Here is a 27,716-nt window from a genome sequence, read left to right as displayed (position 1 = left end):
GCCTTAGAGATGGCCCCCAGGACGAGCTGCTCCATCACCTTTCGAGGGATGGAGGTGAGCCTGACTGGCCTGTAGTTCCCTGGGTGCTCCTTCTTGCCCTTTTCGAAGAGTGGGGTGACGCTGGCTTTCCTCCGGTCCTCAGGCACCTCTCCTGTTCTCCAGGACCTTGCAAAGATGATGGAGAGTGGCCTAGCAATAACATCCGCCAGCTCCCTCAGCACTCGTGGGTGCATCCCAGCGGGGCCCATGGATTTGTGGGTGTCAGGTTTCACTAAATGATCTCTAACCCCATCCTCCTCAACCAACGGGAAGGCTTCCTTTCTCCAGACTTTCTCTCTTGCCTCCAGCGTCTGTGAGTCCTGAGGGCTGGCCTGAGCAGGAAAGACTGACGCAAAGGCGGCATTCAGTAACTCTGCCTTCTCTCACCAGGGCAGCCACCCCATTCAGCAGCGGGCCCGCATTTTCCCTAGTCTTCCTTTTGCTCCTGATGTATGTGAAGAAGCCCTTCTTCTTGTCCTTGACATCTCCTGCCAGATTTAATTCCAAATGGGCCCTGGCCTTCCTCGTCGTCACACACTAAGTCTTCACAGTGCCACAGTTCAAGTTTTCAGAGGACAAGAGTATCTGTAACATGCTCAGCAGTAGACAGTACAATATGCAAAACTCTTCTTTGAGACTACTTGAAAGTTAGCAACATATTTTCCTAGTAAAAAAAGTTATACTTCCCATAAAGTTTTATATATACATATTATATATATATAATTTATTTATATATATATTTTTTATGTTTAAAAAATTCACATAGAAGTCAACCCTATCTTTTTGAACAAAACCCAGCATAGCAGTGTGAATCTCCAAGATGCAAGATCATGCTACTGCATGTAGCGTATATGTAGTACAACTTGTTTATAAGTTTACTGAGCTCTAGCAGGACAGGTTTGTAAGAGACTTAACATTGGTATAAATTAAGTGCTAAGGAATGCAAATGGATAGCTCAGCCCTAGCCTAAGGTGCAACTAACTGAAGAGAACACGAGCAACTACTGGATACTATACGAGAAATTGCTAGACATAACAAGTAAGAGAGTGAAAAAGTGACAAGAGAAACAGACAAGAATTACAGATAGACCCCGGAGAGCCTGCTGGTTTTCGCAGGTGGTTAAGGGGAAGTTATGCAAGAAACAGCCAAGCCACACAGCTGGGATTGATGGCAGTAAAGCATTTAGGGACAGGTTGTTTATTTAGGAGGAGACAAGGACAGAGAAAGGGACCAGGGTGGATGGGGGAAGAACAAGCAAGTTAAAATGGAGAGAAGGGCTCAGCCAAGCATAAGCAAGCTGATGGTCAGTACAGTTATCTGGTCAAGGCCTGTGTCTAATCACTGCAGACTATCCTATCTTCTTATTAAATCCTATTTCTAACTATTTGCCGTATGAACCTGATGTCTATTTTGTATGGTTGTTATTGACTAGCAAACTTCAAGCTGGGCTAGCTAGCAAGCAGAAGGAGACCTGCACCTGAATAGACCCAAGGTCTGAGCTGATGACTGGGGTAAGGGACTTACGGTCCAGGCATGGATACTGGATGGGCTTAAAAAGCCCATGCTAATATTTGAAGGATCTGTGAATGTTAGTGTGCTTGTGAGGTGAGTGAATGAATATATTGGTAGGAAACTTCAATCAAGCTGGACTAGCCAGAGAGCAGGAGGAGGCCCACATCTGGAAGGGCCCAAGATCTGAGCCAATAACTGCATAAGGGGCCCAGAGAACTGTGTAAGGAACCCAGGGTGCAGGGATGAATATTGGGTGGACTTAAAGCCCATGCTAATATTCAAGGGATCTGTGAATGCAGGTGCCTTTCTGAATAAAGTGAAAGGGGGCAGAGGGCAGTGCATGTGTATGTTTTCACTAATAAACTTCAGTCCTCATCAACTGGGGGACAGAAACAGGATCAGGCTGTCATTCTTCATGTTTCTGTGAATGCTACTTGTGGTTACCTGGGTGCCAGTAAAGGCACTGCTCTCCCATCTGTGTTGGTCTGTGCAGCCACTTGTGTGTGTGTGTGTGTGTGTGTGTGTGTGTGTGTTTGGAATACATGTTCAGCCTCAATACTGGCTGGACTGACAAATGGGAACAGCAGCAGCCTACATCTACTGGACTAGTACAGGAGGAATCCCCTGGGTCTCTTAGACCACTGGATTCAGCTTCCCTTAACATGAAGTATGAATGGAAATATCCTGTGTGAAAGTACTAGAAGGAAAGACAAAAACAAGGGATAAAAGAATGGCATGGGTTGATGGCCTCTAAGACTGGCAGGTCATAAAGATCCCAGCACACGTACATGCAGCTTCTCAGGACATTGGGTCAGAAAAAAAGGAACAATCTAAACCAAAAGTACAGTCAATATACAGAAAAGAAGACAAAAGGCTGTGACTAAACTGCAGTGTTGCCTAATGACTCACAGAGGTGAGCCAGGATGGAAAGATGAAAGATCACACTCATTGGCAACTCCTGAAAGATGCCATTGTCACCTACCAAGAAGAACCCAGGAGGCATGATGAGACCTCAATAACCAGCATCCCTTACCTTCTGCATCCCCACAGTAAATCCTGGCCAGTCTAAGCGAAGCATCTTAGTGCTTGTAAGTATGTGGGTATAAAAAAATATATCTTCCCACTTCTATATAGTCTTGTCTTGAGCTTTTTTGTTATTTCGACGTAGCTTAAAATAAGAGGCTACTCACCCCCACTGTTATCTAAGACAATGTTATTCCTCTGATAGTTAAGAATCCTTCCAGGTATTCATTATATACAAAACAAGGATCTATGGGCTGAAGTCTACTCTGAGTGAAATCAGAGGGGTTATCAGGAGCAATGGAAAGAATAAGCTGAAATCTGATTTTACTATAAAAGCATAAAAATCCCATACATTTTCAAAGTAGAGATTTTATGTAAGCTGCAAAAGTGAGGTAATGTTAATGTGTTTTACATGCATCTCAGTGTGCTGATCACAGCTTTTGAACAGATATATTTAGTCTTTTGGTTCCCACAGAATATGGCCAAAATTCTTAAAAAAAACAAAAACAAAAAACAAAAAAAACCCCCAAAACAACAAAAAGAAACCCCACACATGTGGTCATTAATAATCTCTAGCTCAGGACAGAGGCTTAACTCTCACTGGGTTCTTTCCAATGGACTACATGTCTTTGAAGGCTTACAATCAGGCATGTAGACTTAGACGGAAATTCTGCTACTGATATAGAACCAGCTGGCTTCAATGACCATGTGGTGTTTCTTTTTCCCTTTCTTCAGAAGCCTTGCCAGTTTCTCAGTATAGCCAAGAGAGCACTGAACAAATGAAGTAAATGTTCAATAGTTATATTTGCCATTATTGCTCAATACATTCAAATACAATACCTTCCAATAATACCAATACACAGCTGCAGGGCAATGTTATCACAGCAGATTGTTCAAACCTGGGCACAATGTATCAAACCAGTCTGAAGGCTGCCTCTGTGATTCTAAAACATTATTGCACTAAATTTTAGCAGAGCAGAGAAAAAGGCTACTGCAAGTAAACTGAAGGTATATATAAGTATGCTTGCAGTTTCGTACCACATATTACAGGAGTACTAAAACTTCTCAGAAAAAAAGACTTAAGAACAGTTACAAAAGCACGTATTTCACTCTTTCTCAAATATGTGTACAATTTTTGCTCACGTTTTCCCAGGAAAAGCACTCTCAGTGTGAGAATAAAAATACTGAAGTATCACCCCGAAAGGGCAAAAGGTTACAGGTCTATAAGTATCTGAAATTCAAAAGTGACACTTTATAACAAAAACACAATGGAACTTCAGCTGTAAGCATCATTTTGCATTCTATTTATATTGAGAATCACTACTTTTTCCTACTAGATAAATGCATATATAGGATGACCTATTTATTTTTATATATTTGTTTTCATATTGTCGACTTTTTTTTTTAAATTTGATATATATATTTTTAATATATTTCTTTACTTGCATTTTCACTTGTATCTGTACTTTGTGCTGCTTTAACATCCTAAAGCAGCTGTAAATCTCATTTCACTGGCCAGTTAATCTGGGTCTATAGTGACTCTGTGTGCAGTGGTTGCAAAGCACACAGTTTACTAGATTTTCTGGTAAATTTGACATTCCTCTGGAATCAAATGTTTTATTCTAACTAGATGTGAGTTGCTTAATACTGTCTTAAAATGGCAATGAAATAGTAGACATCTGCAAAGAATTTCAGGCAACACAATTTGTTAACAGGAAAAGAGAAGCTAATTTCAGTCATTATTAATAACTTTACTGGTACTCTTTATGACTGGTAAAATTTTATCAGTGATAATAGCCCTCAATTCTCCATTGAGATGGCTTGTTTATTTCAAAGGTGCATAGTATGTAAGATAGTTGAAACACTACACAAACATCCCAACAAAGAGAAGTACTAACTTTTGTAGAGCACATTCCAGCTCATGCTTTTCATTATCTGCTTCATGGAATTGGGAAAAAATTCTGGCCAGGAACTCTTCGAAATTGGAAAGTAAATGAGGTTCATCTTTTCGCAGCTGCAACCAAAGCTGCTTCACATCATTCTCACTGAAAGAAGAGATTAGAAGGGTTTTGTTAAGAGAGGGAGAGTTTCTCGGGCTACAGTATATGTCTGCAGCATTCTAGTAACACAATGGAAGCTTCACAGTATCACAAGTCAGAACACAAGGCTTAATAAAAACAAGGGCTACTTATACAGGCCCAGATTTGAAAAGGATGAGGTGGGTGGCAATTGATGGAAAGAACTTCCCTTCTCTTTGCATTTATTCCAAAAAACTCATCATAAAGTCTGGTCATGCTTATAGGGAATCACAGGAGGTGCCTTTTTGGTGATTCCCTGTCATACACTTCATCTCAATGGGGATGGAGAAGCAAGGAGACAAATGAGAGACGCTGTACAGTCTCATCACTCCTATCAGAAGCAAAGAAGTTTCCACCAGTTCCAGTGGGCAAGGGGGAGAGGGCAAGCTAATCAAAAACACTTTCTCATGAGAAATGAATGGGATTCCATGTCCTAAGTTACTTAGACATGTTCAGAAATTGTATTTTTAGTGTCTTCTTTCATTTGCAACCCATTCTAATTCCACAGTGGGACTGTTAAAAGAAATCAAAACATGACATCTTTAAAACTTTGATTTAAAGATTTAAAAACAGAATGTTCTGCTTCCAAACCTGTTCGGCAGACAATGGAAAAAGATGTTCTATTGTGAATGGTAAAGGGTTATAAAACACTGCCAAAATCACCTTCTTTTGTTTATTTTGTCCTGACTCAGTCTCTTCTCATTCTCTGTAGGCTGAACCTAGCTAGCAGAGAACGCTACATTTAAAGGACAAAATGAGGATGAGGATAGAAAAAGTGGGTGGTAAACATCCTTTCATAATGATAGTCTTTCAGGATGGCTGCCAGTTAACTCCCGCCTATAACAGACAGTCAGGTCAACAGAAGTGTTGTTGAGACTTCTGTTTCATGATGAGGATTGCTGATGCCTTTCTTAGACATTCCTATCATCTGCCCAGATTCTCTCCCATTTTTGCCCCTATGCTTCTCTTGATTTAAAACATTCACGGTGACTAACCAATGAATGTCAGGCCAACACATGGGAAGCTCTTAGAACAGTGTATGTTTTTCAGGTTCTGTGTTTATACAGCACCTAGCACAGTGAGTCATCCTGGTCCTGGAAGAGTTGGGTGCTACCATAGCACTCACAACATACAATTATGTGTGGAGGAGAGAAAAGATGGAAAAGGGGAGAAACCATTCTTGTTTATGGTTAACTGGTAAACTTTAAATGCAGTCCTTGCCAAGAAAGTGGTTGCCATGCATTATTTGGTTCAAATCAGTGGCATCTGTGGATTCTCAATAATGTATCAGTAATTATCTATGTTTAAAAACTATGATATTCAGTGCTTTGGTAGTATTGCTTTCACATGGCACAAGCACACTTTTCACATGCCTGGAGTGCAAGAGTATTGCTCTTGGAAGTTTTGGGTTGAATGGCATTTTATCATCTTTGGCAACCAAGAAAATTCATTTTTAAAAAATCAGTATGTTACCAAAGGGCCTTGGTTCCTATCTCTCATCTTGGATTTCATTAAAATCAAACCATAAAGATGAATCATAAAAGATCATGCAATCTGCTATTGCTTCTGGGAAGACTCACTCTTTCAAAACCTTTTCAGCTCCAAGCCGGTCCATCAGATTTGAGAACTGGTGTTCTTCATCTTCATCATCACTCATACTCTCTTCCCATTTAGGTAGGCAGGCTGTTTCACCCTCTGATTCCCACATCTCTTTTTTTAAAGCCATCTGCCCCAAAAGAAACTGGCCTAAGAATTAGAAATTACATAGGTTAAAAGTTGTTTAGCACTATCAGAAGCCACTATAAGCAGCAGTATCATTTAACAGCAACATACCCAAGATCAAATTTTACAGTAAATGTAACTTGTGAGGAAGGGAAACACCCCCATTGCTTACAGGAAAAGAGATTTTTTCCCTAAAAAAGATGTGGGAAGAAAGAATAACGGCAAAGAACTTTTTGTTTTTGCAGGGACTAGTAACTTACCAAAATAAACTTCATTTATCTATGAAATATGTATAATTTATTTATGAAAAATAAAGCAGTAATACATCATTTCATTTTAAAATATGGGCAAATTTAACTAGGATTAGAGATTAGAGTGTACTCCTTAACGACTATATTTTGCTTGAACTATCTCTAAAATGGGAGAGGTGGGACATGAGAGAACTAAAATGTCTAATCTTTGGTGATTTGTAAACAAAAATGAAGGTCCTATTTGCAGGGCCTTTATGTAGTATTTAAATGTTATAATTCACACATAGAAGAAACACCAGTTCTCTAGAAAAGAGAAAACGCTCAAATCTGATGTTTGTAATACAGCCAGCAGAGCTAAACTTTAAGAACAAAATTGATTCTGGGTAAACAACCAACCTTTTGAGCAAACAGCCTCACTAACACTGCACTGTCATCTTATCTCGAACCTCACAGTTGTGGAGAAAACAACCCTTTCACAAAAACATGGGGCGTGATGGTAAGAAAGAGCACTGTTGCAAAGCAGGCAGTCACAAAGAACTTCCTTATATGTAGACTCCCACCATACAGTACTAGCAATTGCCTCATCCTGTTTGTTTTGAAATAAAGTAGCATCCCTTGAAATACTAATGTGTTGTAGACACCATTCTCACAGCTGTACGTACAGTAGTAATTACACCATTTTAGACCATTCTTGTCTTATATTAACCCTGGTAAAAAGTATTTCATGTAATAATTTCATGTTTTTTTTCATATCAGGCTTTACAAAATACCAAATAAAAGACCTGACTTTTTACTCAAAGGGAAATTTTCCAAAATTTCTTTATAGTTCTGCTCGACAGGTCAAAACAGCTATGATTCAGATTGCCACATCATATGTCTCATATTGTGCCATGACTTTCTGTCTTATATGGGAGAGAAAGACCCTGCAGCCCTCTGATCAGAATGAATTCCTATAGACATAATTTGACCACTTCTTTGTTTGTAATATACACCTGTTATATCTGGGGAATAGTCTGGCTCCCTGTGTGCATCTTACCTGTACCTTTAAGATACAATGCTTCTTTATTGATGTAAGGGTAAAGAAAACGAATAAAGCTCTATATAGGAGACATGCTTTGCAAACTCACTGAATCCTGTGGTGAACTCCTTTGGGGTAAGCGAGCCATTGCCATCAGCATCCAATGTAACAAAAACTTTTTCAAGTTCTTCCAGGCTAAGAGGTAACTCAGGATGCAGTCTCTGGAATGACAAAACATGCTGCAACTTCACCACTATTATAGGATGAGAGAAAGATTAGAATCTACAGAACAAGACAATAATCTCCATAATACAGAAGGATAGGTGCTTTTGTTTCCCAGAGTGAATATTTAAATACATCACAAAGAGTGAAGCAACATGAACTAAGGGAGATTTGCCAAAGAATCCTTTATGACATAAGAGTAAGAACATTCTCTCTGGAAGCAGGTGACTTGGATTCCAACCCACAGGAAAGAGGTATAATTTGAAGTTGAATACAAACATCCTGGCAAAATGCCTTGGTTATCATGCACCTGGACAAATCGGCCAGCAGATTTGTAAATCCAGTTTCATTGTCATTATGAGGTCAATCAGGAGACTCCCTAAAGAAGAACATTATAAAAGGTATATTCTCTTAATTAAAGCAGCTTTAAAATGTGTAAAACAAATAAAACAAATCTAAGGAAGCTACATGGTCCAAGGAGCAAACCTACGGCTTCGTTCATATCTGTCTACTTCTGAAATGCAGTGGACTCACACAGAAAGGACCATACTTCATGAAACCAGCTCTGCAAAATCACTTTTTTTCTGAGAACCTACACACAGGCAAAAGAAGAGAAAACATTACCCTCTAAATCTGGCCTTAATGATTTTACTGTCCTTCTTTTAATGGTAGAGAAAGATTCACAGAAATAGGAGCATGCTGGAGCAGCAGACAACTAGAATAGCAAGAATGCACACTGGGAGACAGCACTGAAAGGAGTAAAACCCTTCCTCAACCAAGAAAGCAATATAAATATACACTGATGAAGTTCTCTGCTTTATTAGCTAATCCCTTAATCCCTTCCCTGAACTCCTACTGAATATACAATATATTGTATCTAAAAATTGCAAGCTAATAGGTTGATAAAATTCATTAGACCAAAAGGGCTGATTTGTTCCACTGGGAGAAAAGACTCTAGGTCTGGAGACAGTCATGAACCTCTTTTGATCCAAGAACAATAGAAACCACCATCCAAGACAGCAGGCCCTGTTGGTAAGCATGGGCTAAGTGCAGCAACCAGGATTTCCCTGGCTGCAAATGCCTGCAGATTAGTATATAAATTATAAACCTGCATGAGTTGAACAGAAGAGCAGTAAAAAGAATTCTGAACATGATCTTAAAAAGAGAGAGTGACAGAACTTCTAGAGCACAAAACTATCTGGAATGGCCCAGAGGGGATTTCTGAGTAGGATAATTGTCCATTGCTGTCTGCTTCCAAAAAACTAAGGAAATGTGATTTGCATTCAGTATAAGAAGTCAAATCACCAAAGATACACCTGAGTTATCATCAGTTTCTCATCTAAGAAAACACATCTTCCCAAAGCTTTAGATTTCAATCACTCAGGTTAAAAAGGGAAAAACTTTATTTTGTTGGTTTCTTTTGTAAACTTCTTATAGCCTACATGGCAATGATGAGGGAGGTGTTCAGACACTACTCTTTTTACTCTTAGGAAAACAGTAACTCTCCTCCTACTGACAGTTCTTACAAAATTGCTGGATGAGTGCTTCTTGAGTGCTGGTGCAGGCAACTATACTGCTTGCCCTCCCCTGTCACCATGTCACACAAACACATAGAAACCACCTGCTGTTCCAGTACAACTGCTTGTGAGTCCTGCTGCAAACCAGACTGAGGAACAGATTGAGATTAAAATAAACATATTTTTTGCCAGGATTTGTTACGGTATTTGGTTCACCATGCAGCTCATATACAGTTGTAGCAGTATGGAGTGAGTGAGGTAGAGGCAGGAAGAAGCAGCTGGGACCATATAAACCAGCCCTGCCACATAAAATATGCTTCTTCAATTACAGCTTCAACGCCCGACTGCAGGGTTCAAATTCTGAACCAAATCATACTAAATTTTCAATGCAAAACACCACAGAAAATGGTGCAGTCACATCTATTTCCTTGAATAAATATGAAAATAGGAGATTTTAAAGAATACAGCAACATTTTGCTCCTTTAAATTCTCTGAGGATTAATTACTGGACCTGATGAGTATAGGTCTGGGGTCACAGTTATCATTGTTACTAAGATTAAGTCAAAGTTTTCCCAACCTATTTTTTTCATTAATCAAAAAAATTTTTAAGAAGTTTTTGTTATGGAAACAAAATGTTATTCTTGATCTCACATGTGAGTTTTTGTTTATTTGTTCATTTTGAACTTACTGTAAAAATACATAGCTCCCTTCAATATGAGGTTCATAAGAAAAGAAAGAAAAAAGAAAGCTTATATCAAAAGATACAACTGGTACTTAACGAGAATTTATCAGCATTCCTACCTATTGTGTCTCTGTGCTTTCGTGACATCTAGTCTTACTTAACTGACAATACCAAGCTTTTACTCTGCTAAATAAAAACACAGAGGCCAAACAGATAAAGGAAGAACTGAACTCTATTGTGCTTTCTGCATTAAAACAAAACAAAACTAATCTTTATTACTCATGATAACCTCAAGGCCCAAATGCAAATGCAGAGCTGTGGTTTCAAGTCTCAGGCAGAATTTGCTTTCTTGAAAATTTGGAAAACCTTTTGTTTGTTTGAAAGTTGAGCACGTTTGACATAAAATTTTGGAATGGAATGAAAAATTACAAACACGCAGTATTAACATAATCTCAAAATAAACAGCATGGTACAATCAGGCAGGAATAAATCTTTAATATATGACTATAATATAGACATTTCAGAAAACTTTGCTCGCAAGGTCTGTTCCACTAAAGTCAGATGGATTTTAGATACTCTGCACCCTCCATTGAAAATCAGGCCTCATATCAAGTGTACAACTAAAGATTCAGAAGCTTAATGTTAGAATCCCATATTTAAAGCATTGCCTCGTTAACGGCAAGTAGTACTGAACAAACAGCAGGATGCAAAAGTGAACACTTGGTACCTTTTACAGAAAAAAATGATTTACTTGATTGATCTTTGTCTTAGGGAGTGAACATCATGAAAAACCACAACGAAAATCAATTACATTGATTTCAAACTCATGCCTGCAATACAAGAACTGCAGTTAGCTAGTCATCCAAATCATGTATAATGAATAACTGTAACAGTGTATTTCTACTGTACAGTTGTTCAGTATAGAGTATCATTATTTCTGTATATTCATACCCATTAAATTTATCTGTATATTCTTTTTTAAGCAGAGGGTGAAGCTACCTCTGTTGGTGATATGATCATTCCAAATAACCGTAAGGGACCTGAGCACATCCCCCCTGCTGTAGGTTTGACTGCCAGGGTGACAGAGACAGCACAGCTGAGGGCAGCCCCCTTCATCTGGTGACAGGGTGGTCCTAAACAGCACTGCAGGGAAGTCTCAGCAAGGGCTGACCTCCTTCCCATCGGAGCTGCTTTTAAGCTGAGCCATTACCATTTGGCCCCTGCCTGAGTTACAGCTCTTGCTGTGTCACAGTCATGCCTGTGCTTGGCCATGGGCCCTGTTGATCCAGACCAGGGCCTTGACCTGTGAACTGACTCCCCAGCTGGGCCTTGGACCTGCCTTGTGACTATGGACTTTCCTGGCAATCACTGGACTGTGTCTGACCCTGGTTACCATCAACAGACCTGCTCTGCTCGCCTCACTTGGGTACCATAGCACTGGGGCCTTACTGGCAAGGCCACTGCCTCTGCCCATTGTGTTATCACCCTCAGCTCCCAGCAACCTGTCCCTTGCAGAGCAACCAGCCCTTGCTGCTCCTGTCACTAACTTTTGCTGAAGTACATGTTAAATTAGAGCTACAAAACAAAACTGCACATACTGCAAATCCACAGCTTATAGCTGTATACTGTAACTACACTGATGCATGGATAACTTACAAGAGAGCTCATTTAGAACCAGATTCCCAGCTGTGAAAAAACAGCATATCTCCACTGCAACTTTGATATAGTACAAAATGCATGCTCAATGAAGGCTGTGCTCTGAGCAAAGGTCAGAGTCAAATTTCTTTTGAAGTAACAGGTACTGATGTTGCACAGGGCCTTCACGGTCCTCTAGTTCATTCTGACAATAATAAGTATTTTGCTAAGCAAGGCTGTGTTTCTGTGGCTGTGTGGAAGGTGACATCTTTGCTCAGTAGCCAACACAATGGCACAGATGCAGCAGTGCATTCAGGAACCAGAAAATCAAGGACACCAGAGACAGTCATCTTCAAACACCTACTGCAGGGGTGGCAAGCCATTTGGGTACCAAATCATTAGAAAGCATCATCACTGGTGCCCACCTAAATTTCTATTAGTCCACTGTTGAATCATGATGAAGATGGGACAATGAAAAGGCTGTTACTGACTTCAAAATATCAGGCTCACTGAATTGTTGGAATTAATATAAAAGACTTTGGTTTATAATTACCCAGATTTTGTATGTTTTTATTCATATTCACTAAATGACCGTTAAGTCAAATGGAGATGGGTCTCATCCCATTTTTTTGCCAATGGAACTGCATGGATTTCAGCTGAAATACTCCTGATTTACTCAGGTGTTGACTCCAAAAATGACAACCCCAGTATCTTCAGAAGGTTTGCATTTGTAATTTTTTCTTTAATCAGATCAGCAGGAAATAAAAGCAAACACAAAGCAACATCGTTTGAAGTGCTCTGAGTATCCTTATTTCTGTATTTAAATGAACCAGACACTTACTACTATAGGTTGTCAAGTATGGTTGTCAGTTATGGTAAAAAAGAACTCATGGTCAAATCAAATCATCTTTATGTTTCAACTTTGCAGGATTAACACAGATCATCACAAAAGTCAGCAACACGCAGAAAGCTCTTGAGGGGTAGTAATCAGAGCATTTACTGCATTTTTGCTCTTCCAACATAGGCAGTTGAAGTGTTTCAGTCCTGTTTTTCTACATGCAGGTGCATCTTTGTTTCTGAAGATATGGAAGGATTCTAAGTTTTATTTTAGATGCTTCAGTTGGTAGTAGTCTAAGCTGATTTATTTTGCTCCATGCTCCCTAATTCTATTTTTGCTACTGTTCCCCAATTTTATTTCACCCATTAGTACTAAACTGAGAATGGATTAACAGAATGAAATGAGGCTTTGCATGTCAAGCATGAGTAAGTTCTTGCTTTCTTCCACATACTGGGTCAAATCACTTCATAATTTCTGCAATATGAGCCCAATCCTCTTTTCAGCTAATCCAAAAGATTTTTGTTGTGTGGTTGTTTTTTTCACCAACAGCTTCAGCATATCTGAATTTGGCCCCTAAAATGCTATAATTATTTTAAGAATAATTCAGTAGGATTTTTGTGAACACTAAAATACTAAAATACTGTTCCTCTATACCTCCTACATACACATGTGATCAAACTCAGAGTTTACCACTGTTCAACAGGTAAAACCAAAGTGAATGACTTTGTTTACCTGTTTTTGCTGAAAAAACAATAGGAGAAAATGCATGGACTGAATACATTCATGATGTTGGGGCAAATCACAAAGTAATGAATTTGCTGGAGTTTCCTCTTTCTTAATAAGAATAGAATTAAATTCCTGGAGCGTTCTTTTGAACTGCAGTTACTTTGATTTTCCATTTATTTGTTGCTTTGTATGTGGAAAAAAATGCAAGGATTATGTAAGACTTCAATGAGATTATTTTATATACTAAATATATCTTCAAAGCTATCAGGATGATATTATGATTTTTAACTCTAAGTTAATTGATCTCAGCATCCTGAGGGCATTAAGAACTTCTCTCATTGTAATATTTCACATAGCCAATATTGCTTTACCTGCATGTCTTGATGAGTGATGAAGCCTTTGCCTTCCAGATCACAAATCTGAAAGAACTCATATGCTTTACCCAACACAGTCAGTTCTGGGTCCTGTTCTCCAGTCCAGCTCCTTTCTGCATCTCCTGGGGACACAGGACTGGCACAGTCTCCTTGCATTCGGTCCATTGTCACAGTCTGGTCACAGGAATATTTTGGGATGCCACTATCCCATTTAGTCACAGATTCTAATCTGAAACCTGTGCATGGAAGATAAGAAAAAGGGCTAATCAGACCTTCTCAATGATGCATTCCACAAACTCTTGGCAACCATCTCTTTAATTAGGCAATAAGCCTAGAAGAAGAAAAAGCTTTCTGAATATGCTTGCCTTTAATAGGCTGGAGTAAGGACACTGCAAACGAGATGGTGAATCAGGAGGGGGAGTCTGGGGGAAGGAGGGGAAGACAAAACTAGCTCTGAAAAAGAATCTCAAAGCAAAATCAGCCAATTTAATGAGAAATATAGACAATCCATTAATGTAAACAACAAGAAAACACAAGAAATATAGGCAATATAAAAAAAATAATTTAAAGACACTACAAGTACTCAAGTGGTATCCTTTTGACTCTGATCATCTTAATACCACATATCACAATTTGTAGACAGTGCTTTGGAATACAGCATGTCCATATGATAACTAATGAACGGAAGATGACAAATGACTGATGGAACCTGATGGATCACATTCTTTAAATTAATTAAATAAGATTTAGAGAAAGAGAATGGATTATGTAATTCTGAAACATTTATTTAGATTCACACTCATTAGCTAGGGCTTTGACTTTCACCCATGAAGGAGAACAACTAATTCCTGCTGCATTTGGTGGCAAGACTCAATAACCTAATCACCCTCCAAAAAAAGTCTTTGTGAAAATTTATATTACATCTCCCACATGAAAACACATTTGGGTATGATTTTATCTTAAATTCACTCTGAGATGTCTGATGCAAATATTTTTCCCTCTCCAAACTTATTTTAAACTATACAACACACAGTACCAATACAAAAAGAACAGGCTTTCCAGAAAACCAGTGGGCTCAGAGGTTTAACAATCATGCTTCACCTGACTTTTGTAATTGACTGCCTGCATGTTCTTAACCCATTAACAAGTCAGTAAAGCAAGTTCAAAAAACGTCTGTTTCACAGAGGTACTGCTCATTTGTGACAGGTTAAGAACATGTGTACAGTTACCAGGGCTCAGGCGACAGGCAGCAACTTGACTTCGTATCTGAGTCTTGGATTTGTGTTTCTCTTTTTCTAAATATGTCTATCTAAAGTAGTGACAAATTTGTCTGATGATCTTTAATAGAGAAAAGCATGCTGAAAAGCTTTTTATACAAAGGAACAAAGGCTGATTCTGACTCAACACGACTGACACAGTCTGGAATCATTCCACAGAAGCCAGCAAGAATTATTCGAATCTGGGAAGTATGCTGTTGTAAGAGTACAGGCCTGTGTCTTGCATGGAAGTGAAGGCAGAGTACAAGAAAACAAGAACTACAGTTTTTCTACTCAGCTTCTTATGGACAAAAGGCCAAAGATCACAAGACAGAGTAACTCAGGGCCGCAGTCTGCTTCATTCTATGCTTCAGTTCTAACTAGGCAACGTCTTATAAAATGACCTCTTAAAACACAGCATCTTCCAAGAACTTCTTAGATGTACAGTTTCTCACACTTCTGGCTTGCAGTGGATTTCCATTTAGTTCTGACCTTTTACAAAGTGATTTCTCTAATAGCTGGCCCATGCCAGATTGTTCCAAGTGGATGGGCTTTCCATGTTGCAGGTAAGTACAAAAGCACTGTATACAGGATAGTGCCATTGGCTTCAATCCAGCCCAGGATTTAGATGAGCAAACCACCCAAGCACTTCGAAACTCCATTTGGAGAATATCTGCAAATGTAGGTAAATTTAGTACATAATAATCTAGCTCTAGGGCTCTTCCCCATGTAGGTGAGCACACAGTTCTTGGAACATTTTTTTCTTCTCTATCCCTCTCTCTCTCTTACTCTCTCTTGCAACTCTGATCATCCCAGGATGGTAGTTCAAACACTCTCCAAGGCTGAAATAAGGGGTTTCATGACCACAGAACTCAATTGTCAAAATCCTTCCTATGGCAGACCTCTAAACTCTACCATTGCCCAAGACAGTCATCACATGACAGAACAGAATGAAAAAAACCCCCCAGCAATATCGTTTTGAGAGAAGGCAACTGATGGCCATATACAATGCCATTCTGTTTTAGGAAACTTCCTCTCATAACGGGCCTTACTTCAGTTTTCATGTAGTACAGTCAGGGGTACTTTATAAACACAGAGATCAACTATTTGAATAAAGATGTTGCTCCTGAGAATGCATGCAACATACTGGCATTGCATGACATCCATTTCATTAGTGTGTGATCCTTCCAGTGCTGCTCACTGAACTCTACACACAAAAAGTCACCATAAGCTTCTCAGACCACCTGTGCTGATACACCCAAGCAGTCCCTGAAAAATGAACGTGGCTAGTAAATGCCATCATTCTGAGTTCGGGGGAGCTGTGTGTTTCACCATGTTTGTTGTATAAATGGCAAAAGGTATAACAGTATTGCACCGAAAGGCTGCGAGCTACAGAGGAGAAAGGTTTTGCACCAAACAGGTAAGATTATATAACGGGACATATAACATATGTCCCACATATGTAACATATATAACTACCTTTTGATAGCTACCTTAAACAAACTTGGAAGGATAGCAGAGAAAAAACAAAGAATGTAAGGTACCCTGCGGTGAATTTATGGAGGTTTTCAAGTAGGAAAGTTTTCCTTATTAGGGTTTCTTGAAACAAAAGCCTAAACATAATGGGGAGCTTGTTACCTGGTGCTAGTGATAAAGAGGCAGTAGAATTTGGCACAGGTTGGAGCCGGGAGAAAACCAGGTCTGGGGAAATCATAGCAAAGCTTGCAGTGCCCAGGAAAAGAACAGCAGTCTTAGTATAAAATAGGGGTGGTCCAACATCATCAGTTGTAAAGGTGAACTTAGGGCTCTGAGGTGGCACTGAGGGTTCCTAATTCAAAGTCCTGTGTCACACACGTGAGGACAAGGAGACATATCTGAAGCCCCATTCTCTTCTGTCACAGGAAAATACATCAGACATAAGAGGGGGCATTTGGCTATGACAGCTGCCTGAACAGCTATACTCTTTCTCTTCTGAAAATTTCTATCTCAGAAAGTCTGTAAACAATCATCAGCTGGGAAGTTATACTAAGGGAAAGATCACTCTGTCATTGCTCTGTTTCTTAATCCCTTTCCTGAAGTTTCCAATATTAGCCAGTCTCAGAAACAGTATAGGTGCTGGATGAATCTTTACTCTGTCTCGGCAAGCCAGATTCAGACTACAGCAGTATTATCTGGATCAGATTCTCCTTTCATTTTGCTTTTCCACAGCTAAAATTTCACTTCAATAAAGTTCAATCTTGACAGATACCAGTGTAAGAGGTAATCAAAATCAGACCATCAATTTCAACTTCTCAGTGACACTAATGTTAAATCAGGTTTAAATATACCAAAATTCAGTGGGATAAGTGCAGCCTAAAGATGGTCTTGACAAGATCTGACTCACACCCCTAGGGTTTTAGATATCATAAAATTTTTCTTTTTCAAACCTCAACAATTTCTTGAAAGGCCACAACTGCAGGAACAGTCTAAGCTAATCACCAGAGCAAATGCTGCTAGTTCCTGTGATTTGTGGACAGTTCCTTAGACTTCCTTAAGTAAAAAAAGGACTATTCAAATAACAGTCAATTGCATGTGACAGAAGAGAAGTATGAAGACAGATTAAAAAATGGTGAAACACAGAGGCACCATGTACTGTTTGATAAAGTTATTTACATTCAACAAACAGCACAGATATGATTCAGAAAATGTCACATGCTTTCTAAATACTTCTATGCCACAAAATAAAATTACATGCATCATAGGAGCCTCGCCTTCTTAAAAGGTGTCCCACCTTTCATACACACCATAAAACTTGCTACACAGCAAGCAGAAGTCAGCTATCATCTTAAATACAGCAGGAAATTAAATTAGAGCATGCGTTAATATTCTTAATCATTAGACCAGCTTCCACAGCTGGTACAGTTTGTCTTAATTCCTAAAGTGTTCTGTTACCTTGAAAACACTGGTAATAACATGAAGGATTAAAACTGCAATTTGCCATGTTACTGGAGCAGCAGTGTAATTATTCCAAGGCCAGTTCTAAATAATAAAAGTAGTTCCTTCCGCTCATCCATCTGACAGAGAAAACCAACTTCTTACAATTTCAAAATTATATTAATACCTTTAATTTCCATTCTTTTAACTACAAACATAGCACCATGTGAAAATAGGTAATATCATGAGCTCATGTAAACCAGCATAGCTCCAATTAACACTAACCAAGGATGTGAGCTTTATGAGGTTTCTTACAGCTGATTAATCATGAGACATTTTTGGACTGGTTTTCAAAAGACAGGTCACTGCTAATATTTCAACTGACATTTTAATCCATCATGATTTTCCAGTCTGGTGTGCCATAAATCACCAAAATTTAGAGTTACGCAGCAGTGCTGATCCACAGATTTCAGAAGTTACTCATCGTGACAACCTTATTCTCCCTTACTGTGATTATTAAAAACTTATGAAGCTCTTTTAATTGTATTCCCATTTCTGAGTCTCTATATTTCAGTAAAGAATTTTTTTAGCTTCTCTCTGTACCACAATAGGTAGATACTTTTTGTCCTAAAGTTTAATTTTAAGACTTTTCATACATAAAAAAGAGAAAAAAGATTATGAAATGTTATATGGCTTACCAAAAAAAGAAAAAAAACAAGATATGAAGACACCAGTATCATCTAATGATTCAGTTTACAACCTGATGCAGACTTTGAGTTCCAGTATATATTTTCTTAGGACTTATTTTTACTTTTCTTTTTATTTTAACTCTAATTGTAATTCAAAGGTGATTCAGGTGCTCAGTATCTCTGAAAGCCAGCAGAATAGATAAGAAAAAACTTTTGTACTGTGAGGGTGGTCAAACACTGGAACAAGTTGCCCAGAGAAGTTGTGGAGTCTCCATCCTTAGAGATATTCACAATCCAACTGTATATGGCCCCGAGCAACCTGCTCTAGTTGACAATGCTTTGAGTGAGGGGGCTGGACTAGATGATCTCCAGAGGTCCTTTCCAACCTCAACAATTTTGAGATTCTATGATTCTGGCTGAATCTATGAATAATTTATAAAGAATCACTTTAAAAATAAATATTTTTCACAGACAAAGGGCAAATGAGCTTTTTTTTTTTTTTAATTTTCATTATTCCCTTTCCCAAGTTACTGAAAGCAGGTTGATTCTCATGATTCTCTGAAATCAGATCATTTACTTACCTGCCTGGATATAGATTGATTAGTCCAGCCTTAGCCCCCTTTAAAAAAAGTAGCAGGTCCTTCAAGAAAGAAGACAACACTAATGGACCTCAAAGTCATTTTAGCCATTTTTTAATGATTTTTTGAGTTCAAGATAGAAATTCAAGTTCTATATTTATAACAACTATCAGAGATACAAAGCCGTGCACTTGAAAAGATATCCACATTTTTCCTCTAGTATTATGACTAAAACAGTTATCCTTTAAGCATTCATGAAAGCATTGTCTGACTTAACCATATATATGAACACCTAGACTTAACCAGATGAAGAATGTGACTTTCTTTTCTCCAAACAAATTTGATTTTTCAAGCAAAAACATGCAAGTTTGTCCTAAAAGCCTCTTTTCATTCCCACAGTCTGAATTCATTGCCTAGGTAGCTTTTCTCATGATGCACAATCATCGTGTTCATCTTAGGAGACAGTGCAGCATGGATGGGGGAGTTTAACTGTGGAGGGGTGAAATCTGAGGCAGGATAGAGTTCCTATGAAGGACCACAACAGGACAGTCAGAAAGAAATGTGCCATGAAGATTTTTGTAAATGTTAGCATGTAAACGGTAGTTACATTATCAGTTACATAACCGTTATATCCTATTTCACCATTTCTTTGACTTCTTTCCAAAACAGAAAATGTTATCTGAGAGAAGCAAAACCTACTGTTAAGAAGGAGGACCCTACAACACACAGAATGCATTCCAAGCAGGGTGAAAACAACAGTCAGCTGGCTTCATCTGACTGCACGATTTATTGTGTTTCATTGTCCCCAGCACTGAAAGTAAATGCAAATCATTAAAACACATCATTCTACTACTGAACAACGTAACCTGTAATATGATGTTCCTGCAGAAATTATTACCTGTTGACAAATTATTTGCTTTGAAAACAGACTACCTCTGAATTAAAGTCCTGGAAATAGTTTAGGTAAAGTAAAATATATTCCTTTTAATTGACTTATCTTTCAGGGTTTCATAATGACTTGCTGCTATATGGAGCCACTTTCAGCTAATGAAATCTGGTCAACACAAACATTTAAAAAAAGGTACATCATTTTCACAAAAAAATTCTTGAAACATTCTGCCTCCTCCAAAAATCCTCACTAAAACTGAATGAAACCAAAACTTTTTCTCTGCACCAAAACCAACAAAAATTTGGTTTGAAATTACTTGAAATCTAATATATATTCTACTTCTAGTTTGTCAAGGAATGATACATCTTTCAACCATTATCCATTATCCATAATTAGAAGGTTTAGTGTACTTCATTCTGTATAGTTTTACAAAAAGCAACTCTGGCAACACAATTAGAAGTACATCATTTTGGCTTCTTAATTGGATTTTAATTCATCATTATTTTCAAGTGGAAATACAACTTCCTCATTCTTTGTGAGTCAACTGGTCAAAATGTAGTTCTTGCAATTGTGCAGGATCCCTGCCTCCATTATGCTGCACTCTATGCTAACTAACAAAAGTTCCTCAGCAAGACTGTTCAACTTCCCTGACAACCCCTCTGCAAGACTTTGCACAGAAGAGAGAAGATGAGTCATGTGAGAAAAAAGGGCTGTAGTATGTGGCTCCAGATAGGGAGAATATCTTTTGGTCGGGATCACAGGCCCTTCAAGGGGGCCCACACCCTGGCCACAGCTCAGCAACATGGTGTCTTCCCACTGTGCAACGGTATGCCTAATCAATCATTTTTGTCTGGCAAAAAGGAGGTATCAGAGCAAAGAGCAGTCTGTGACACAATAGAGCAAATATAATAGAGGTATAGCAGAAGAAGAGCATGAGAAGGAAGTCAAATAGATATTAGACTGAGACATGGAGCACAATAAAACTGACAGTGACTAATTGAGGGATATGGGATAAGACTCCCAGTAAGCTAGCCTTTACTTTGCTTATCTGACCTTTTGCTGATTCAACTTACTAAATGTGGGGAAGAACTGCTCCAGAAAAGGCAAGAATAGCACACCATTTTCTGCTGGTTTAGTGAGCTGAATGAGCTCACCATGTCAGAGAAGTGTCAGAGCCCAAGGCCACAGCACAAAGACAAGGATGGGACGGTGTGGCTGGAAGCAGAGAAGAGAGAACAGACTGGGACTGCCATTTTTTATCAGAAGAAAGCTGTTAATTCTGCTCTATGCTACTGCATGATTTCATCCTTAATGTTTCAGTCATTAATTTTAAGGGTCACAATTAAAATTTTCTTCTTACTAAAGGGAAAAAAAGAAAGAAAAGGAAAGAGTTCATTGTGTAGTTGTTGTACTAAAGAGGCATCTTTCTTGTGGTAGAGGCACAAAATTTAGTGGCTTTTAATCCGCAGCTTGGCACTGGAACCCATCTGTTACATGTCCAGGTTAGAACTGCTAGCTTCATAAACAAATGCAAATTACCCTTCCAAGGATTATGGGGGGGGGGATGAGGAGTAGTTCCATTGTAGCACAGTAGATCAGTAACACTTCCTAACCACCGAGATGCCTTAAGATTGCATGCTGAAATAAAATAGTCACCCACTTTAAAGATAACAGTATACTCCCTCCCCGTGGCCAGTATGACTTTCTGAAACACAAAACATGGTTTCCAGCCTATCCAGAGTTTAGGCTATCTTACCTGATGATCTTATTCTTTGCAAAAACTATAAGACAACAGAAAGCAATATATTAATACAGATGAGGTGGAAACGTGCAAAGATTTAAATATAAAGGTAGCAGTCAGTATTGTTACACTTAGTTATGTTAACATATTGACATTATTCAACTCCATGAACTAATTTTCTTTTAATACTACTTTTATGCCTGTATAATTTCTTCAGTTTTGATGCAAAGAAGGAGTGATTACATCACTAAAAAACAAAGCAATACTTGGGCTTAATATTTATTATACTGAAGACAGCACCATCTGCTGTTCTCTGCTGCCTTTGGATCACTGAAACTCAGCTCTCCTGAAATTAATAGAAAGATTCCTACTGACTTCAGCAAAGGGTCAAGAGCACAGTCTGACTCAGAATTATTGATATCCGACAGCAAAAGCCTTTTTCTCTATCTTCTGCCACTTAACTGAAGATTATTATTTATCCCATAGTTTTGCAGGAACAAAAGTTACTTCTATCCCCACTCTTACCAGACAAGTTGCAAATAGGAAAACTTGAGAATTTAGTGTTTTATACATATAAAATGGTTAACAAATATTGTTTGGTCAGGCAAACAATTCTGTTGACTCTTAGCAGAGTTTTACAAAATTCTCTTATACTGTCAATAGAATTGATAGTGTTCACTGACAAGATGCCACATGTCTATCCATCAAAAAGGTACAGGCAAGACAGCAACAGGCTTAGCATTTCTTCCACATTAGTACAGTTCACTGTCTCTTTCAAAAAAGAACACCTCAGTATGGGAAGGTATGGAAAGTTCATATGTATCATTAAGCCTGCATGACATACTGCCACAAGACCCCAGAATCCATTAAGCATAAAGCTGAAATGACAAGTTTAAATGTGCTTAACACCCTGTCATTCTTGTTTGTTCTGCTGCTGACCCTTGAAAATGAGACTAATTCTGTAAGGCCTTAATGGGGTATCACAGGTTCTGAAAATCTGTTCTTCCTTCAGAAGAGGCTGACAGTAACAGTGTTAACTGTTACTGATTTCTTATCTTCTTCACAGCTTCTCTGGATCATGAAGCAAAAATGGACAGGGACTGCACTAGCTCATTCACTCAGGCACTCAGTCACCTGCACTAAGCCTAACCCTTTCTCTTATTACACATGGCACCATGCAGCAGTGTGTCACAAGGTATTTGTGGTTGACTGCACATGTCACTGATGTAAAGGCAGTCACAGACCTCAGCAAAGCTGACAACCATATGCCACCTACACTTTATTCAAGCTAAACTGAAGAAGAAATTTGGTTTCTTTATGGAATAAACTAGCTGGAAAAGCATCATTAAGCTTTTAGCAGCACGAGAAGCCTTGCAAAAGTAACTTTGGAGAATAGCAGGGTTTCTCAGTGACTTGCAGAAGTCTCAGGGCTGAGTTACTGACTGACAGGAGTGTGAGCATCTGCATTTCCCAGTAGCAGGAAGTATGTGGAAAGCCAGAGGACAGTTATGAATGTGGATTTAGGAAGAGGCCAAAAGAGAGATGCCTTTCTGGGCACCGGATTGGCTAGAAAGCAGCCTTCGGATTTCTGATCAAGGAAGCTTCCTGTTACTGTTCATTTTTACCATACTTTAGGAAACCCTACATGTTTCAAGGCCAAGAAGCAATAATATTCACCAGAGAGGAATAATATGCTTTCACTCCCAACCTTACTCATGTCTGAACCATTCTTCATGATACTTAGAAACTCTTTTTTTTCAAAGGTACTTTGGCACCTCAACTCTCATTGGGGTTCAGTGTAAATATACTTCAGGATCTGAGGCCTGATGAGCTATCTAAAAAACAAATCATACTTTCACTCATTAAAATGGTTCAAAGATTTATTTTGGAGGATGATCAACACACACATGCTCCAAAATATCACAGTTCAGCAATGCTGGACAGCCTGCTTGCGCCTCCCTTAGGAAGAGCCAATAATCAAGATGCTTGTAAGAGATACATAGTAGGGAACATTTTTAATTCTCTAGTTAACTTGCAGACCTATTTCTGATAAGGTTTATCAGCCTTGCTACTATTTTATATTTAATACTATGAGAAAATGCAGTTGTTTAATTTGGTAATTCAGAAAGCAAAAGTGAAACACAGAAAGTGAAAAACCAGTCGCACAGAAAAAAAAAAAATCCTTGCAATTAAAAGAGTGAATATGAGTTTATGGATCACTTCCTGGAAGGGAGAGGTTATATCACACCTGTCTATACAATGAAAGAGTCAAAAGGAGAGCAAAAAATGCTTCTTTATGGAGCATAGGAGAGATTGTGAGTTGACTTCAGAAAGCAGACCAATTCTTTAAGGAAGTATTCAGTGGAATTACATCAAAGGAAAGAACAATCTGAGTTGGTACATGTATCCAACTCATTTCAGCCCCAAAGCTGCAGGTGAGCATAGCCTTACTCTCAGTGTATCTGTCTCTCACTGTGCCTTGTATGGAACAGTGTAAAGGTCTACAGGGAAATTACGATTTTGTCACGGTCTGACATTTTTGCCTTTGGAAAAACTGGGGAAGAAGAGTTACTTTCAGTAGGTCTCTATGAGAGGATACACTATAGGCAATGGATCACCTAACTGATGGTCTGATGTAAAACACTTGCTGTGTAGACTGAAAACTCTAGGCCTGATCTGGACAGATCTATGTCTGGAGAGAGCTCCAAAGTCTTTAACTGAATTTCAATCCATTTCTCCACAAAGGCATGCTGCTGTTTCTGCATGGATGAGTCATGGATGGTGGAATCTATTATGTTGTTACTTCAGGTTTAACTTAAACTGATTAAATCTGCCTTTTTAGTAAGAGAAAAAAAACTAAAAAAACCTAACTCCCTCTTCATAAGTCAATTTATACATTCTTACATACTTATTCTGCAAATTAGCAAACAATGGAGAGGGGATCTGGGCAGAGCAGCATATTCTTTACCCCTCCAAATGGCCACCATTTACTTATCTGCAAAATCATGAGAGCATATCATTTGTCAGTGAATGAAAACAGGGGGACGAAAAGAGAGAGATCTGCGATAAACACGATATCAATCCTGTGGGCTGGGGAAACCACAAGAAAAGCTTGCACAGTAATGTTCTCTAGTGCATTAACTTCTGCTACTTTCGTTACAGTTCTTTTCCAGTCCACCACACAATAGGAGAAAAAGGGGGGAGAAGTGTCTCAAACAGAACCAAATATATCATCTGTTTCATTTCATCCGCAATGAATTTAAGTCTCCATAGATTAGGAGACTAATCCTCCAGATTAGGAGACTGTTAACTATTATTGCCCTAAATCTCTTTTGCTACTTAATCAGTTGCCAGAAATACATCTGTTCCTTGTAGTTGAAATACAGACTTTTTTTTCATTTTAGTAAACTGTGTTTGGTGTTAGTAAGCTGTATTTAGTACAGAGAAGACTGACATATAATTTTCACTCTTTTGGGTGTAACAGTTATCTTCTCAAGTTGAACAGTACTGAAGTCCCCAGTGAGAAGTTTGGGGACCAGACATCTGAGGGGCTAGGACATCCCACAGACAACTGATAAACTTTTAGCAATATCACAGAATCACAGAATGGTTGAGGTTGGTAGGGACCTCTGGAGATCATCTAGTCCAACACCCCTGCTCAAGCAGGGTCACCTAGAGCACGTTGCACAGGATCACATCCAGGCGTGTTTTGAATATCTCCAGAGAAGGAGACTCCACAACCTCTCTGGGCAACCTCTTCCAGTGCTCTGTCACCCTCACAATAAAGAAGTTTTTCCTCATGTTCAGATGGAATTGTCTGTGTTTCAGTTTGTGCCTGTTGCCTCGCGTCCTGTCACTGGGCACCACTGAAAAGAGTCTGGTCCTATCTTCTTGACACCCTCCCTTAAGATACTTGTACACGTTAATAAGATCTCCTCTGAGCCTTCTCTTCTCCAGGCTAAACAGGCCCAGCTCTCTCAGTCTTTCCTCATAAGAGAGCTGCTCCAGTCCCCTCATCATCTTTGTAGCCCTTCGCTGGACTTATATACAAGAATTCATATAACCCAGCTAAAAGGAAAAGTGAAACTAACCTGGAGACATGTTGAAAAACACAAAGTTGCAAAAAGAAAGTAGAAAAGTATGTTAAATTAGTCAGAGTGTGTATTTGGGATGAAAGAATCACTAAAGATTAAAAATGCTGAATTACAGAGGGATCGGACCATTTCCCAATTGTAGCAGTACCCAAGTTTCATTATTTGCAGCAAAAATCTGTTATACTGCTTGTATATATTAAGAAATATAATAATGTCTTGGCAGCAAAAAGTTCCTTTGTAACTATCATTTGGAGTCATAAAAAAATGTTCAGTATCAAGAACGGCAGAAAACTAAATCAGTACCACACTAGGGGCAAGCAGTGTAAGACTGATACCAAATTAGTGTAAGGGAATACAAGCATCGTCTTTGTAACTATCAGTAACAGCATTGCTTTCAGCTTCAATGAGCAGTTGGTGGATCTGTCCCCACCCTGAAGGCAGTCACCATCCACAGTTTCAGTCAATTACCTTTTCCATTTGCATGAAGTATACACTGAAAACCAGCTAGACAGCTCTAAAAGTAACCAGGACAGAACTGAGTTCCTGTACGGACACTCATTTGGCCTCAGTGTGAAGCTACATGAGGACTGTAGTAGAACCACTACACAGAATATCAGTTACAGCACTCTTGGGCACCACCTTTATAATGCTCTTTATGCAGAAGGAACCACAACATTTCACACTCCAGGATACTTAAATAACTTTCTGAACGCAAGCTTCTCACCCCATTTTGCTCCAGTGTTGGTATAACTACTATTCAGAGAAGGGAAGCAGGGCATAGTGGGGTCCAGGAACAGTCTCCTGTTCTGTGACCACTGTGGCTCTAACCTGCTGCCTTTCAGTGAAAGAGTGAGCTTAGGGCTGAGAAGGGTCAGGGGCTACGAGTGCTGTGTGCAACACTCAGAGAGGCTGAAGAAACACTGCCTCACTACAGCTGCACCGCAGCCAGCGTGGCAGCCTCTCGCTGAGCGACTAGCCGGGGGGCTGGGCCTCCCCTCCGAGCTTTTCTAAGTTCCGGCCTGGCAGATGCCTCCTGCCCTGCTGTAAAAGCAGCCACCACTCCCAAGGGAAGGGGCAGAGATGCTGCTCAGCACTTGGGCACAGGAAATACAGAGATAATGGCTATCACTCGCAAGGTGCCGGCATCTGCTAAGCTCTGCCAGGACACACAGAGCCTGCAAGGTGATGTCCTCTCGCAGACAGCCCTGCGCAGGAAGCAAAACTCTTAACAGGTGGAGCGCAGAGAAAGAGCAGAGCATTGCTGAGACACCCTGGATCTGCAGGGACAGGCAAAGCATAGGCCGCGGGTGCGTTTCTGCCAGCAGCTCAGCTAGAAGGATCTGGCTTTGCACCGTCTTCTCCTCTCTCCTCCCCGGACTCTTCTGGCCCCAACTCACCTCCCAGTTGCTCCTTGCAGGTGCCCGGGCAAAGGTACAATTCAAGCCCTGCTGGCTAGCTGGTGCGGCCGGCCTTCCCCTGCGTGCGCCTCAGCTAGTGTGGCAGTAAGAGTGGAGGAAGGTTGAAACAACTTCCTAAACTTTGCTGGGACGCAGGTGGCGTGATCGACTACAGGCGGGCTGCGCTGTGGGGGCGGGACCACGGCAAGCCGGCCTCCTCCCGCCCGCCACCACCTTCCTGGGGGCGCTGAGCAGCGTCGGAACTTGGTGCGGCGCGGCGCCAAGCACCCCCACAGGCCACTGCAGCGCAGGGTCCGCTCGCCTCTGGCTCGGAAGAGCCGACCTGGAACCGTGGCTGGGTCACGCTGGAGAGCCAGGGGACCTCCACTAGGCACTGCCATCCTTGCTGCAGGTGCAGCCAGGACTAAGTGCACGATGGCTTTCTGGGGGAAGTATGTGGACTTGTCATCTCCATGTAACCTGAATGACACAAGGCAGAGGGGTTTGAAGAAGTGTGGGACA

The 27,716-nt window shown here is 39.7% G+C and overlaps 1 protein-coding gene across 1 annotated transcript in view; it reads right to left on the bottom strand.

The window, feature by feature from the left end:
• Positions 1 to 27,349, bottom strand: part of CRACR2A (calcium release activated channel regulator 2A) — a 68,968-nt gene extending 41,619 nt beyond the window's left edge. Inside the window, exons 1-5 of the mRNA XM_013956256.2 lie at positions 27,195 to 27,349; positions 13,635 to 13,873; positions 7,753 to 7,864; positions 6,233 to 6,398; positions 4,473 to 4,619 (exon numbers count right to left, since the gene is read on the bottom strand). Coding sequence (XP_013811710.1) covers positions 4,473 to 4,619; positions 6,233 to 6,398; positions 7,753 to 7,864; positions 13,635 to 13,802 — 593 coding nt within the window. The 5' untranslated portion in view covers positions 13,803 to 13,873; positions 27,195 to 27,349. The remainder of the gene's footprint in view (positions 1 to 4,472; positions 4,620 to 6,232; positions 6,399 to 7,752; positions 7,865 to 13,634; positions 13,874 to 27,194) is intronic.
• Between the last annotated feature and the right edge of the window lie 367 nt (positions 27,350 to 27,716).

This window comes from Apteryx mantelli, chromosome 1 (assembly GCF_036417845.1).
Source record: "Apteryx mantelli isolate bAptMan1 chromosome 1, bAptMan1.hap1, whole genome shotgun sequence".
NCBI lineage: Eukaryota > Metazoa > Chordata > Aves > Apterygiformes > Apterygidae > Apteryx > Apteryx mantelli.
Note: the sequence above shows the minus strand (reverse complement) of the source record. Positions and strands in the feature narration are given on the sequence as shown.